The sequence below is a fragment of the Nothobranchius furzeri genome, chromosome 7 (genome assembly GCF_043380555.1).
Source record: "Nothobranchius furzeri strain GRZ-AD chromosome 7, NfurGRZ-RIMD1, whole genome shotgun sequence".
NCBI lineage: Eukaryota > Metazoa > Chordata > Actinopteri > Cyprinodontiformes > Nothobranchiidae > Nothobranchius > Nothobranchius furzeri.
In genome coordinates, this window is record NC_091747.1 from 42,124,752 (window position 1) to 42,137,936 (window position 13,185).

General features: G+C 41.9%; 2 protein-coding genes across 3 annotated transcripts; one reads left to right on the plus strand and one right to left on the minus strand.

Annotated features, from left to right (window-relative positions):
- Positions 1-1,490: 1,490 nt before the first annotated feature.
- On the minus strand, positions 1,491-6,620 carry fen1 (flap structure-specific endonuclease 1). 2 transcript variants are annotated; one of them, XM_015954963.3, is made up of 12 exons: positions 6,512-6,620; positions 6,179-6,270; positions 5,889-5,991; positions 5,671-5,773; positions 5,466-5,529; positions 5,259-5,368; positions 3,015-3,151; positions 2,870-2,936; positions 2,666-2,797; positions 2,436-2,587; positions 2,008-2,122; positions 1,491-1,929 (listed from the first exon to the last, which is right to left on the minus strand). In XM_015954963.3, exons 2-12 carry the CDS (start codon positions 6,258-6,260, stop codon positions 1,852-1,854), a joined length of 1,143 nt encoding a protein of 380 aa, XP_015810449.3. In that variant the 5' UTR covers positions 6,261-6,270; positions 6,512-6,620; the 3' UTR covers positions 1,491-1,851. The 2 variants fall into 2 exon arrangements, with proteins under 2 accessions (XP_015810449.3, XP_054607265.2); XM_054751290.2 differs by lacking the exon at positions 6,512-6,620 and adding an exon at positions 6,377-6,474.
- Positions 6,621-6,722: 102 nt separating this feature from the next.
- tm9sf1 (transmembrane 9 superfamily member 1) lies at positions 6,723-13,107 on the plus strand. Its single transcript, XM_015954958.3, has 9 exons — positions 6,723-7,189; positions 7,691-7,877; positions 9,053-9,184; positions 9,335-9,457; positions 9,543-9,901; positions 9,973-10,127; positions 10,195-10,380; positions 11,878-12,151; positions 12,225-13,107. Exons 2-9 carry the CDS (start codon positions 7,719-7,721, stop codon positions 12,616-12,618), a joined length of 1,782 nt encoding a protein of 593 aa, XP_015810444.3. The 5' UTR covers positions 6,723-7,189; positions 7,691-7,718; the 3' UTR covers positions 12,619-13,107.
- The last annotated feature ends 78 nt before the right edge of the window (positions 13,108-13,185 follow it).

The following is a 13,185-nucleotide window of genomic DNA, read 5'->3' on the forward strand; positions in this document are numbered from 1 at the left end:
GTTGTAAATCATGCCTGAAGAGAAAGCAGGTTTAATCTTTGCCACAGAGAAATTTTCCAAGCTTTAAAGACATTACATCTGAAACAGATGACACCCAGAGCTGTTCCGTTACAGTAAGTACACATATTTGTATACGTGTACTGACTGTACACAAAAAATCTGATTTACTCAAAAAATCGGAATTGAGCACCAAGGTGTAGCCCACTGGAATACGTTCCATATTCTGTTTATTTCATTAAGGGTTGAACAATATAGGTCTCGAGAAATATATATATATATATATATAGTGACAAATGGTTTGGATGATTTCCCATTCGCCCCCTGTAATTTATATCTGTGTCCTGCTGGCACTGTGATGGGGGATATTTTAACCAGACATAAATGTGAATATTGCACTGGTGTGGATGTAGTTACCATTTGGGATTTCATGTTTGCTTTGTATCCAGGGCAGGTTGTGATCATCCCATGATTGGCTGCTTCATTTGGACAAACCAAAGGAAATGGGATTTGTTTCTTTGGTCTTAGTGTGAAAATGTTTCTTGTATTGTAGAAACAGTTTTGTCTTTTGTTTATGTTAACATTTAGGTACATTTATGGGGATGTTTATTTCCTTTTGGATTTAATGTTGGAGCACTGATGATTGGGGCTGATTGTTTGCAGGTGTGATTTTCTGGGGTATTTAAAGGAAGCCAGGTGGAGGCTTGAGGTTTTTTTTGTGTGATTTGTAAAGGAAAGCAGTGAAATAAATGCCTGAGAAGCATTTTGGCTCTCAAGGAAAAATGTCCATGTGCTGCAGTTTGCCTCTACTTCTTTCAACTTGAAGACCTTCTGGCTGCTCTACATTCTCACATATATATATATATATAGAGACATGTCGAGTATATATATATATATATATATTAGTTAATCTATGATGTTACCATCATCCACTCATCATCCAGACTTTAGTAGTTTCTACAGGAGTGGCTCATCACTTAAACAAATCAAACTAGGGAAGCAACAATACCAATTTTTCCCAAACCAATATGATACCCGATACTTGGATCTGAGTACTCGCCGATACAGATACTTCTACCACAAAAATGCAATGAATTGGAATACAGGTTTTATTTTCTTCTCTGCTTTCAACAGGAAGACTGTGAGGTAAATAAAAAATAAAATATATTAATACAAATGATCACAAAACTAAAATATAAGGTGAATGGAAATGACAAGTTATAGTGAAGCCACTTTCAGACAACTGCATTGGTATCGGTTCCTGATATTGGTTAACTTTTACCGCTACCAGTATCGGTATCGGTGGTATCCCTAAATCAAACGTAGAAACACACTCCAGCAACAGGTGTCAGCTCCACTTTTCCTAAGTACAACAGAGAGCAGACCGGCACTCTGAAGTTGCAAGTGGGGTATTCTGGTCACAAAGGGCAGTGGGAATGTGAGTGACATTTCATTAACCCTGTAAAGTCATTTTAGCACAAACTGGCTCAACAAAATGATTTAAAAATATGAAAAATCTGCTTACTATGGTTTTAAACTCTTAAATAAATCACGGAGCTCCCTGAAAAACACAAACTTACCCAAGGGTTATTTTACACCCATAGGTAAACCTTTCAGAATAAAAGCATTAAAGTCTGTTTTTTTGCATCCACGTAAACACCAGTTTTGTTCTTTTGTGAGTTTCTGTGATCATTCACTAAAACACACATCAGCACACCATGTTTTCTACAAAAGTTTGTTTTTTATTTGAAGCACAAAGTTTGAGTTGAAATAATCGTTCTGCATTGCAGTTAAAATCCTTATTTAATATCTAGTATTTATAACAAAAACACTTCAAATGCATCTGATTTTTATTTATTTGCCTTTTCTAAACTTGCCAGGAGTGGCTCCAGTTTTCTGCTTTTTCTTTGCTGATCCTTTGACCTCTGGTTCCTGAGAAAACAAAAATAAAACTGCTCACTGAAGCAGAGATAAAACACTTAATGGCTGCTGAAGGATCTGAGGGGATACCTTTCGTTTTGAGGACAGGGATCCAGTGACGGTGAAGAAAGAGTCCAGTCGCCCCTGAGTGCTGCCCTGTCGGCTCTTCAGGATTTTCTTACAGCCGTTACGGATCCTGTCTTCACTGCAAACACAAAGATTAGTGATCAAGACGACTAAAATCAATAAAAACCTAATTATAATCATTTTAAAGTGTTTTCATATGGGTTAAATTGTGTTTATAAATAATAATAAGGAATGTGGGAGGATTTGCTGTAAAGCGGTGAATGAACTCTCCCAAAAAGATAAAAGCTACTAAACATGACATAAAACAGGCCAACAGCACAGACTAATGGTCAAACGTTGTAAGAACAGCTGCATTAAGCACAGTGAACAGGATCTACAAAGACAATCAAACTCGGTGAAGAATGGGACAGGAAAGTCAACTTTTGACCCACTTGAACTGTTTCTCGTTGCACATGAATTGGATCAGTCCCGCCTCGTCGGGCTCGTTCCACTTCAGCTCCACTGAGGAGCAATCTACCACCTCTGGCTCCAGAAACAAATTCCTGGCTTCTTTGTAGAGCCAGTCCTCCGGAGTGGGGTATTTCTGTAGGAATCAGATTCAGAAGCTGGTCTGACTACATAAGTTCCGGTTAAGATGGGATGAGAGGAAACAATAACTCACACTGGAGTCGATGTTTTCTAGGATCTCCTCGATGCAGCCGTGCTGTCGGATCAGGTCGATGGCTCTCTTGGGTCCGATTCCCTTGATGGTGCCACAGTAATCACAACCCAGCAGAATGCATAGATCTATGAACTGGAGACAGGAGAGATTTTAGTCTCATGCATGATATATTCTATCCTGTTAGGAGAAAAAGTAAAGCCCTACCTGCTCAGTGGTCAGGCTAATGTCCTGCAGGACGCGATTGAAGTGGAACTCCTGAATGGGAAGTTTCCTGAAACAGAAAATAATCATGCATAAAACAGAAACTGTCTCTACAGCAAAGCTTAAATCAGGAACTGGTGGTACATACTTGGCTTCACTAGCAGTGAGGTGTCTGAGCAGGACATTTGTCCCAAAGGTAAGACCGTCCATGTCCTCTGTTGCCGTGGCAAACACCTTTCCTGCTTTAACCAGAGCGGCGCAGGTGGCCTCCGCCTCACATGGAGCCTACACCAAACAAATGGTCATTTAAACTTTATTTAGAAAACAGAAAATATCCATTTATCAGCGTAAAAATCTAAATAATGAACCAGAGCTAGCCAAAAGAATCATTATTATAGGCCTGGTGTGTTAAAGATATCGGCCAGAAGCAAAATTCCTCTGTGTAAAGAAGTATTAAAACCTCAGATGAAAAAGGTTTTTGGATTTTCACGGCTGGAATTTTAAGAAAATCTGATGTTTTTTACTGGCACGGGAAAAACAGAAACTAACTTCCGGTCTAAGCCCTGGGCACCTGGTGACGTTTCACAAGGCGCTCTGCTGAAACAGCTGCAGTAAACAACGCCCGACTCCGGTGTTTCTGCGTTAGCGTTTTAGCAGAGAACATTGTGTCATCAGTCTGATGTAGCTTCTGAAGCCTCTGCTAGTCGGTCAGATATGTTTTTTCTCTGGGATACGGCGACGAGGACGGCTATTGGATTACCGGAGAAGTTCAACCGAACTCCGTGCCCGGCAGCTGGAGATCAGAACCGGAGGTGCAGAAATGCTTTGGACCAACCCGCGGCCCGATTAAGACACCGGGGAGGATTCTGTTTGTCTTCTGAACCAAAATCGGTTCCGTTTGTTAAAGTTTGTTAAAGATTTCAAGCCTGTGCTCCACTGATAGTTTTCAGTTAAGTTCTCCATATTGTCCCAATATAATTCAGTAATCTACAGATGAGTAAAATAACATGTTGCCAGCTTTACCGCTGTGTGTATTTATTGATATAACATTGGAAAATATTTAACCGATTTCTTACCAGAATTAAACTTTCTGATGCTAACTCGCTAGCTTGGATTGTTGTTTTCTAATCCAGGATGACACGGAGGTTCTACCGGTCCTATAGGAGGATCTATTGTTGAAAAATGGGGATCATCATTTAGATTATATGTGCAAGTGTGTGTGTGTGTGTGTGTCTCGTAGCTTTCACAAATTACTTGTTCTTTGCCGGAGCTAACACGGTTAGTGCTGCAGCAGTCATGCTAACGGGACTCGCCTGCAGGAGTCCAGAAGTACCGGTGCGGTTCCAAATGGATTTATAGATGTAGGTTATTATTTTAGATCAAACAATTTTCTGTTTTAATCAGGAAGACGATAGTAAACAAAATACACCGATTTACCCATGCTAGCAACAGCAGCTACCTAAATGGTAAATGGCCTGTATTTGATATAGCGCCTTCTAGAGTCCTGGAACCCCTCAAGGCGCTTTACAACACAATCAGTCATTCACCCATTCACACACACATTCACACACTGGTGGGGATGAGCTACAATGTAGCCACAGCTGCCCTGGGGCGCACTGACGCCACCGGTCCCTCCGACCACCACCAGCAGGCAACGTGGGTTAAGTGTCTTGCCCAAGGACACAACGACAGCGACAGACTGAGCGGGGCTCGAACCTGCAACCTTCAGATTACGGGTCGAGCACTTAACTCCTGTGCCACCGTCACCCCAGTTTGACCCCCTAGTATGACGTGTGTGTGAACGATGTATGCAAAACACGGTTCTTCGCTGCCTGGAGAAGAGAATGTTGATTTTCTGTAATGATTTATGACTAAATTCTTTAACAAAATCAAAAACTGAACCCAGTTCATATTTATATTGATGGTAAAGTGTAGTTATACTGTATTTCTACAATTTTAATGCCGAGTCTGGCCACTACCTTTAAGATCTCAACCCTAGCATTAAAAATACAAACCTTGCATACGTTATGTAAACAACAAACATGCACAATGTTGATTTTTTAAAAAGATATTTCCTCAAACTGTGTTTGACTAAATAATAAGACAAGGATCTCCTGACTGGTGTAGCATTTCACTGGTGACCAAAAAGAACAGCTCAGCTGAATGTGACTTCCTCTGGTAGATCTCCTCCAAACTCTGATTCCAGTTTATTTAAAATAAATAAAACCCGACAAAGGAGAAAAACAACAGAATCCTAAAATTTAAACAAAATAATCACAGCTAAAGAAGATAATTTGTCTAAAATATGAGGACTAAAGCAACTTGTTGGTTATCTGGGGGTTTAAATGCTTGATTATGACTCTACGTGTTAAGAGTTAAAACTTTATTTTACCTCGATGTAAGGCACTCCCATCAGTGTCAGCAGCTGTTTGCACTCATCGTTGTGCTGCTTGGTGACTTTTACAAGCCGCTTGGAGAACTTGTCAATATTCTCTTGTTCCCCTGATTTAAGGAAAAACGTGATAAAGTTGTAAAAGAAACTGTGTAATGTCCAGAGTGGTTTAAAATTCACTTATCGGAATAAAAACGGAACATTTACCCATTTCCTGGGCTTGAGCGAGTAACTTCTCTGCTTCTGCTCTCCTTTCCCCTCTCTTCTCCAGCTAAATGATGAAAAACAGAAATTACAAACTGACAAAAGGTAAAAATCAACATGAGAATGAAAAATAAACCCGTTTTTATTATTATTCCTCCTCTGATGTCACACTGTAGAGAATTCGTTTAGGCTTTGGGTTCATACTGACCTCGGCTGACTTGAGCTGTGGAGGCTTTCCATCAAACACGTACACAGGCTTGATCCCGTTCTCCAACATGCGGATTGTACGGTAGAACATTCCCATCAGGTGGCTACGGAAGAATAAATGACAAAAGTGCCTTGTAGTTAAAAGCAATTGCTTCAAGTGCTAGTTTATCTTTAAATCGCATAAATATCATGAATGAGTCCCTGTTGTTTACACTGCACCTTGTAGTCTCTCCTTCTTCGTTCTGCAGAACATTCCCATCCTGTCGAACAGCTATCAGGAACTGGTAGATGCACATGGAAGCATCTATGGCAATTTTCCTGCCTGAAATGTGTAATTTAGGAAAGACATTAGGCTTTTCAAGAAAATGTGAACATTTGCGATCATGTTTAAGGCCTCGTGTAAATAAAAAGTTAAAATTTTATTTAGACACACAGAATAACTAGAGTATTTTCTCATTTTTGGAGTGCTTAATCATTTAAACGAAGGTAAAGTGGAGCTACACGTTTACCAAAGTAGTTCTTTATGTCTTGTTCCTTAATTGCACCAGGGGCATGGTCAGCGATCAACTTGGCAAGTCCGTGTATTCCCATGGTGATTTATCTGAAAACAGAAATAAACTCAACGTATTAATGCAGCGGCACACAGTGTCACATTCATACAGCAAGACAATGTGTTTGCACATCAGAATACGCTAACGAGTCAACACCTATCAAACCACGACTTTTAGATGACTCTACAGTCAGTAACTGGAAGCTACGTTCAATTGGGGGGTTTCATTACGATACACACGCTACATAAGAGGTTGAATTGATGAAATAACGTCAGTTCTGATAGTCCTCACCAGTTAGCAAAACGTAGTTTAACCACTCGGACTTATCGAGCGCGAGAATCTGCGTGTAACTCGCGGGAAATCAAATTGCAGGCATTAATACTAGAACTGTAGAACGTTGTCCACATTCAATCCGCACATCAATGATGCGGGTGCGATTAAACTGGCTGGAGATCGAGCAGCAGCATCAAACAAACACCTGATTGGTTCATCGGTGTTGAAGGAAATCCGGTTCGTCCTGTAAAACAGTGGAGTCGCCATGCTATGAGCTCTAAACGGTTTAATTGAGGGGTTTAGTGCTTTTAACGATTACAAATAACACTTTTAACTGCGTACGAAGAGAAACACATCCCCAGTCCCAAGTTTCCGGTGTCGTTTCGTGTGTTTTTTTTCTTTTTTTCTCCGCCCACCCCCGGAAAACCAAACTGAGTCGTCGTTATTTTTATTTCTTGAGGTGACGTGTTGGAGCAGTTTTCTCGTGTGTCGGCGAAAATACCGAGTGTACCCGGATATGGACGCGGTGGTTATTATATAGGCTGCATGTAGGATGTCCGTTGTGTGCGTGGGTTGTGAGTGAGCCCCGCGGAAGAGACCGCTGCTGGGGCCCGGAGCCCGAGCAGGAGCCCGGCGGACGGACTGGTTCTGTTGGTTTGGACGCATCGGGACTGGAGTGACACGACAGCGAGACTGGTAAGTCACATTCTGGGAACTAGTCTAACATCTGTTTCACCTTTTGTCACAGAGGGAAGCTTCTTTGTTTTTACAGAGTAACATAAACAAAGCTATTGTGATCTGCTTGGCTTTGGTCTTATTTTTTTAATCTTAAAATCTTCAAGATTCTGTCTGGTAGGCGAAATGTCATTTCCTAGTAATATTTTACAATACGGCGACTTTTATTTGTCTTTAACATTCCTTTTCTGGGTCCTCCCTTTAACTAAATTTAATCTTATCTATTTTAAATCAAATTAAATGCTTCAAAACATTCATCTTAAATGAGTCCAGATAGCTGAGTAGAAACTTGTTTTTAGGATGATCTAAAGTTTAAATCACTATCTGGGTCTTGATTCGTTCATCCATCCAGTGTGAAGAAGAGCACTGCTGGTTACTCACGGCCTCTCAGTTCTAGATTAGATTGTTGTGAGATGCAAACATGAAGTGGGACTCAAATTCAGCATGCCCTCTGACCCACAGGGGTTACGCGCTGTGATACCAGTAAACGATGGCTCCGGTCTGTGTCCTGATCCTGGTCCTGGTCGGCTGGGCAGCGGGCCACAAGCTGGGCGACAATGTGACCCTTTATGTCAATAAAGTAGGTCCATATCACAACCCTCAGGAGACGTATCACTACTACACCTTACCTGTGTGCAGACCGGAAAAGGTCAGTGTTTGATCTGTGTTTCTATGTAATTAGTGTGTTGCAGCACAGAGAAAGGAGGCATTCATTATTTTATTTAAGGTGTAATTTTATCTGACTGCAGCAATAAAAAGATGTCATGTATCGAGAGATGTTAGATGATATGTTGCTTGTTACCTTGGTGCTAACAGGATGAGTGCATATCAGCTTACTTTGATGTTTTCTTATGAATGCATATAATTACTGTGTGTATGTGGACTGTAAACCTTTTCATTTCTTTAAACTCAAGTTGTTTTAATTTAAAAATATCATTCAGTTCATTAAATGGTCATTAATCATTTTTTCTGTTATTTAAGAGCTTAAATATCACCAGCAGCAGCAAAATGAAGCACCTTGGCGCCATCCAGGGGTCAAATCCAGCTGAGATAACTGCGTAACAGAGAAATGTGGGTGCTGGGGAGGAGTCTAAATAAAATAGTGTGAATTTGTGAGATTTATTAAAAGAAAACAGCAAAATAAGCTTTAAGTTTCTTAATAATGAAGGATGTAAACTCAGTTTCTCTGATCAGAAGCTTTTCATGAAACTCCTGACGATGATCAGTCAATCAAATTTTATTTGTAGAGCACCTTCCACAACGTTATCGGAAGCCCAAAGTGCTGAACAGCATCATCATAAGAAAAACATTCCCAGTACATGGGCATAAAAGCAAGATAAAAACATAAAATCATAAAATATCAAGCAAACAATATTACAAATAAAGAGAGATAACGGAAATAAGACTAATCGATCAAAAACAAATGGTGGACAAAATAAAATCAAGCATCTGGGTTAAAAAGAAGAAGAATTAAAACCATAATGTCAGGGCAATTCAAAGAACCCTAGCGCTAAAACGCAATCAAATAAAAATGAGTCTTTAAACGAGACTTAAAGACTTGAAGGGATGGTGCCTGCCTAATGCTCATGGGTCATATTGTATCAGTCCTTATCTATGTTTGTGTTATGCTTCGACAGATTTCAAAATAAGATGTGTTTTGTTCTTTTTGCGGAAGGTTTGAACTCCTTGTAGCTTAAGAAAATTATATTTTGTCGTCTAGCACCAAACTATCAGTGATGAAGGTTGACTGTTTTCAGTCTAACTGCATTAGGTTCTGTTCTGAGCTCATTTTTCTGACATAATCATCGTCACCCTTTAATGCAGGTGCACCACAAGTCCCTGAGTCTGGGAGAAGTGCTGGATGGCGACAGGATGGCAGAGTCGTTGTATCACATCCGCTTCGGAGAAAACGTGGGGAAGAAAGTCCTCTGCCAGCTCACTCTGTCCGAAAAACAGGTCATTTCCAGGAGATAGACTCCGTCATGAACGCACCTTAATTTGCCAACAACGTGTTTAAAATTCCAGAAATTGCAGTTTTTTTTTAAAGTTTTTTGTTGACTAACTTTTATGAACTCTGAAACGCTTGTTGGTGCTTGTGCGCGTCAGGTGGACGAGCTTCGCGAGGCCATCGAGGAGCTGTACTACTTTGAGTTTGTCCTGGATGACATACCCATCTGGGGGTTTGTGGGCTACATCGAGGAGAGCGGCTTCCTGCCTCACAGCCACAAGGTGAGAGGAGGAATCTGGTCTGTGAGGTCGGCTGTTTGTGCTGATCTCTTTCCTTTAACCTGTCGACCCCTTTGACCTTTACCAGGTGGGCTTGTGGACTCACCTGGACTTCAACATCGAGTACAACGGCGAATCTGTGATCTTCGCAAACGTCTCGGTGAAAGACGTCAAGCCTTTCCCCCTGGAGGAGGGGGCGGGTGCTGCGGTGGGTGGCATGGGAGTCGGGGGAGGCAGCCTGACGGTCACACACACCTACAGCGTGCACTGGTATGAGTCCAGTCTGCCCTACGCCCGGAGAGCTGAGCGCCTCCGAGACTACTCCTTCTTCCCTAAAACCCTGGAGATCCACTGGCTGTCAATCATCAACTCTCTGGTGCTAGTGGTGCTGTTGCTGGGCTTCGTCATCATCATCCTCATGAGGGTCCTGAAGAACGACTTTGCTCGGTTAGTGAGCAGAGATTTTAATCTCGCTGGCATCTCAGCCAGGCTCTGATGCACGTCTGTGATCCCTGCAGGTATAACGTGGAAGAGGAGGGCGGCTGTGATGATCTGGACCAAGGAGATAACGGATGGAAGATCATCCACACGGACGTGTTCAGGTTTCCTCCTTTCAAAAGCCTGCTGTGCGCAGTGCTGGGAGTCGGAGCTCAGTTCCTAACCCTCGCCACCGGTGAGTCTTGCGTCAAACAGCCCAAAAAACACCCTGTTGAATTCTAAAACACACCTGTTTGCCTCAGCCATCATCATCATGGCGTTGCTGGGAAGGTTCAACGTACATCGCCATGGCGCCATCAACTCTGCGGCCATCGTCCTGTACGCTCTGACCAGCTGCGTGTCGGGGTACGTCTCGTGTAGCTTCTACACTCAGATCAACGGCCAGCGCTGGGTGTGGAACATCATCCTCACGTCTTCTCTCTTCTCAGGTGAGCGTCTTGACATTCCACCTCACCTTTGGCTCACCCCACATGTTATTCATCTTCTAGATTTTTATCTTGCAACACTTTATTTCTACACTGTTAACCTTCACGCCGGTGCTGTTTTAATCTTGTACTGTACAATTTGTACTATTAACACATGTCTTAACCATTTGGTTCCTTACAAAATGATGGTTAATGGGCAGATAAATAAAATAAATTATGGTTTATTTGAAATAAAATTGATAAATCTGTAGAATGTTTGTAATTTTGAGTCACATTCCTGGTTTTTTAAACCAACAGCAAAATTGTTCAAGCAGGAAGAAAGAAACATAAAAACACACACTAAACATTAGTCTCAAATGTGTTTAATCATTATTTTTTCATTTTTCTAGTCGAAAACAAAAGTTTTTCAGGAGAAACACAGATTAGAAGAGTGTTCACATCATGAATGTATTAAAAATAGCCGCATTGCTCATAATTCTAATAGTTCACAACTCTTGTGTTGGCTGATCTGTTTTCAGATGCGTTAACCATGTATCACCACTAGAGGGTGACACATTATTATTATTATGCCTCACACAGCTTGAATCCAACAAAGTTGTTCCAAAAACATGCTTAATATTCACCAATAAATGGAAACTCAGCAGCAAAACAAGCAATGCTAATTTCATGAAGTCCTAGGCTAAAATTCATCTTCCCTTTGCTGGTTTATGGTTGTAAAAATCCATGTTATAGTAAAAGAAACCACTTTTTTACCTGCTGGAGAGCTTTTTTAAGTATCTGATGCCACATGACATTATTTTTTGGTTCTCCGTAATAAAAAAACTCCACAAAGTGTACTCAGCCGCTCTAAAATACCGTTGAAGAGAGATGCACTGGTGTTATTTTCTTAGCTGACAGGTGGAAATCGACTGAGGTTCAACAGATGACTTGTTCGCACACGTGCTGAGCTTTGAGGATTTTATCTCAGAAAATGTTCTAAAAGGAAAGAAATACTTTGAAAGTTTTTAATCTTTTCAGAAGCAAATAAAACATTGTCAGGGTCCATGTTTGCTGTGTTGCAGGTATTATAAAAGTTTTACTGGTACTGATTCTTATCATTCCAGAAATAAGTCTTGCAGTACATGCTGGACGATTTCACTGCTGTTATGTTTAGTCACACTGCCCGGTTTGAGTCTGTGGTGAAAGAATGAACATCAATGCCTTTTATTTGATTTCCTGGTGATTTTGCTTCTGCAGCAAATGAGTTGTGATGCTTTTTCAGGGCTGAGAGCTTTTGCCAACTCAGCATCTATTTATTTAGCTTTAGCCAATAGGAATCGTGCAGATGAGGGTGTTTGTCAACAAAACAAATTAAATTGGCCAATGAGTTTATGGAACTTACTTTTTATTTAATCAGCTGAAAGAGTTTAAATACAGCTCTCTAATAAATGATTAATGCTTTAATCACACCAGTTGTCCACTGGAAACGCTGATAACACATCTTATTAACCCGGTTTCCAGCTCCTCTCTTCCTGACGTGGAGCGTGGTGAACTCTGTTCACTGGTGGAGCGGCTCAACTCAGGCTCTGCCCGCCACCACCGTGCTCCTCCTGCTCGGCGCCTGGGTGCTGGTGGGCTTCCCCCTCACCGTCATCGGCGGCATCGTGGGAAAGAATCGGGCCGGGAACTTCCAGGCGCCGTGCCGCACACGTAACATCCCCCGGCAGATCCCCAAGCAGCCCTGGTACAAGCACGCCGTTATACACATGGCTATCGGTGGCTTCCTGCCGTTCAGGTGAGGAAATGTTGAATCTGAACATCACAAGTGTTAAGCTTCACACTGAACTCTACTCCAACGCCTCCCTCAGCGCCATTTCTGTGGAGCTGTACTACATCTTTGCCACCGTTTGGGGCAGAGAGCACTACACCCTCTACGGCATCCTGCTGTGCGTCTACGCCATCCTCCTCTCAGTGGGTGCCTGCATCTCCGTGGCGCTGACGTACTTCCTGCTGTCTGGTGAGGACTACCGCTGGTGGTGGCGCAGCGTGCTAAGCACTGGATCCACGGGCCTCTTCATCTTCGTCTACTCAGTTTTCTACTACCGGAATCGGTCTTCCATGAGTGGGCTGGTGCAAAGCACGGAGTTCTTCGGATATTCGCTGCTCACAGCGCTAGTCTTCTCTCTGATGCTGGGCAGCGTGTCGTTCTGGGCCTCGCTGACGTTCATCCGCTACATCTACCGTAACCTCAAGATGGATTAAAGCCGGGATTCGACGCGGACCGTCTCCATCAGACACACGTCTCCGGTTGTGTTAACGGGAGAAGAAACAGGGGCCTTTAACTTAAAATGAAGAGTATGTAAAATGGCTGAATAAGGAAGAGTTGGGATTAAAGCAGATTTAAGTAAATATGTTGGTGAAAAGGGACGATGTCTCCACGTTGGGGGAGTAAAACACTACAGAGCTGGTACCTAATCAAGTGTGTATGTAAGCCAAGTGAGACCAAAATGTTCTAGACTGGTTGTATCGCCTCCAAAAACATGTAGAGTACATTTATTAAACACGCGAGTATTATTACTAGAACTGGTCTGAGGGAGACTCCCCACAGTGGATGAAAGGAAGGAAGGATGCCTTGTAGATTTTTGCTTTTGCAAAATGTTGGTGATGGGCGCAATATTGTAATTGTATCCATGTATTCTACGCTGGTTCTGATGTAAATAGCCTTTTCAATAAAATGCTTTTTAATATAAACCCTGTTAATGTCACCTAATTAGCACACACCTGGTTAGAGTTTAACACGAAAACCTTGTGGCTAAAGGTCAACCAAAC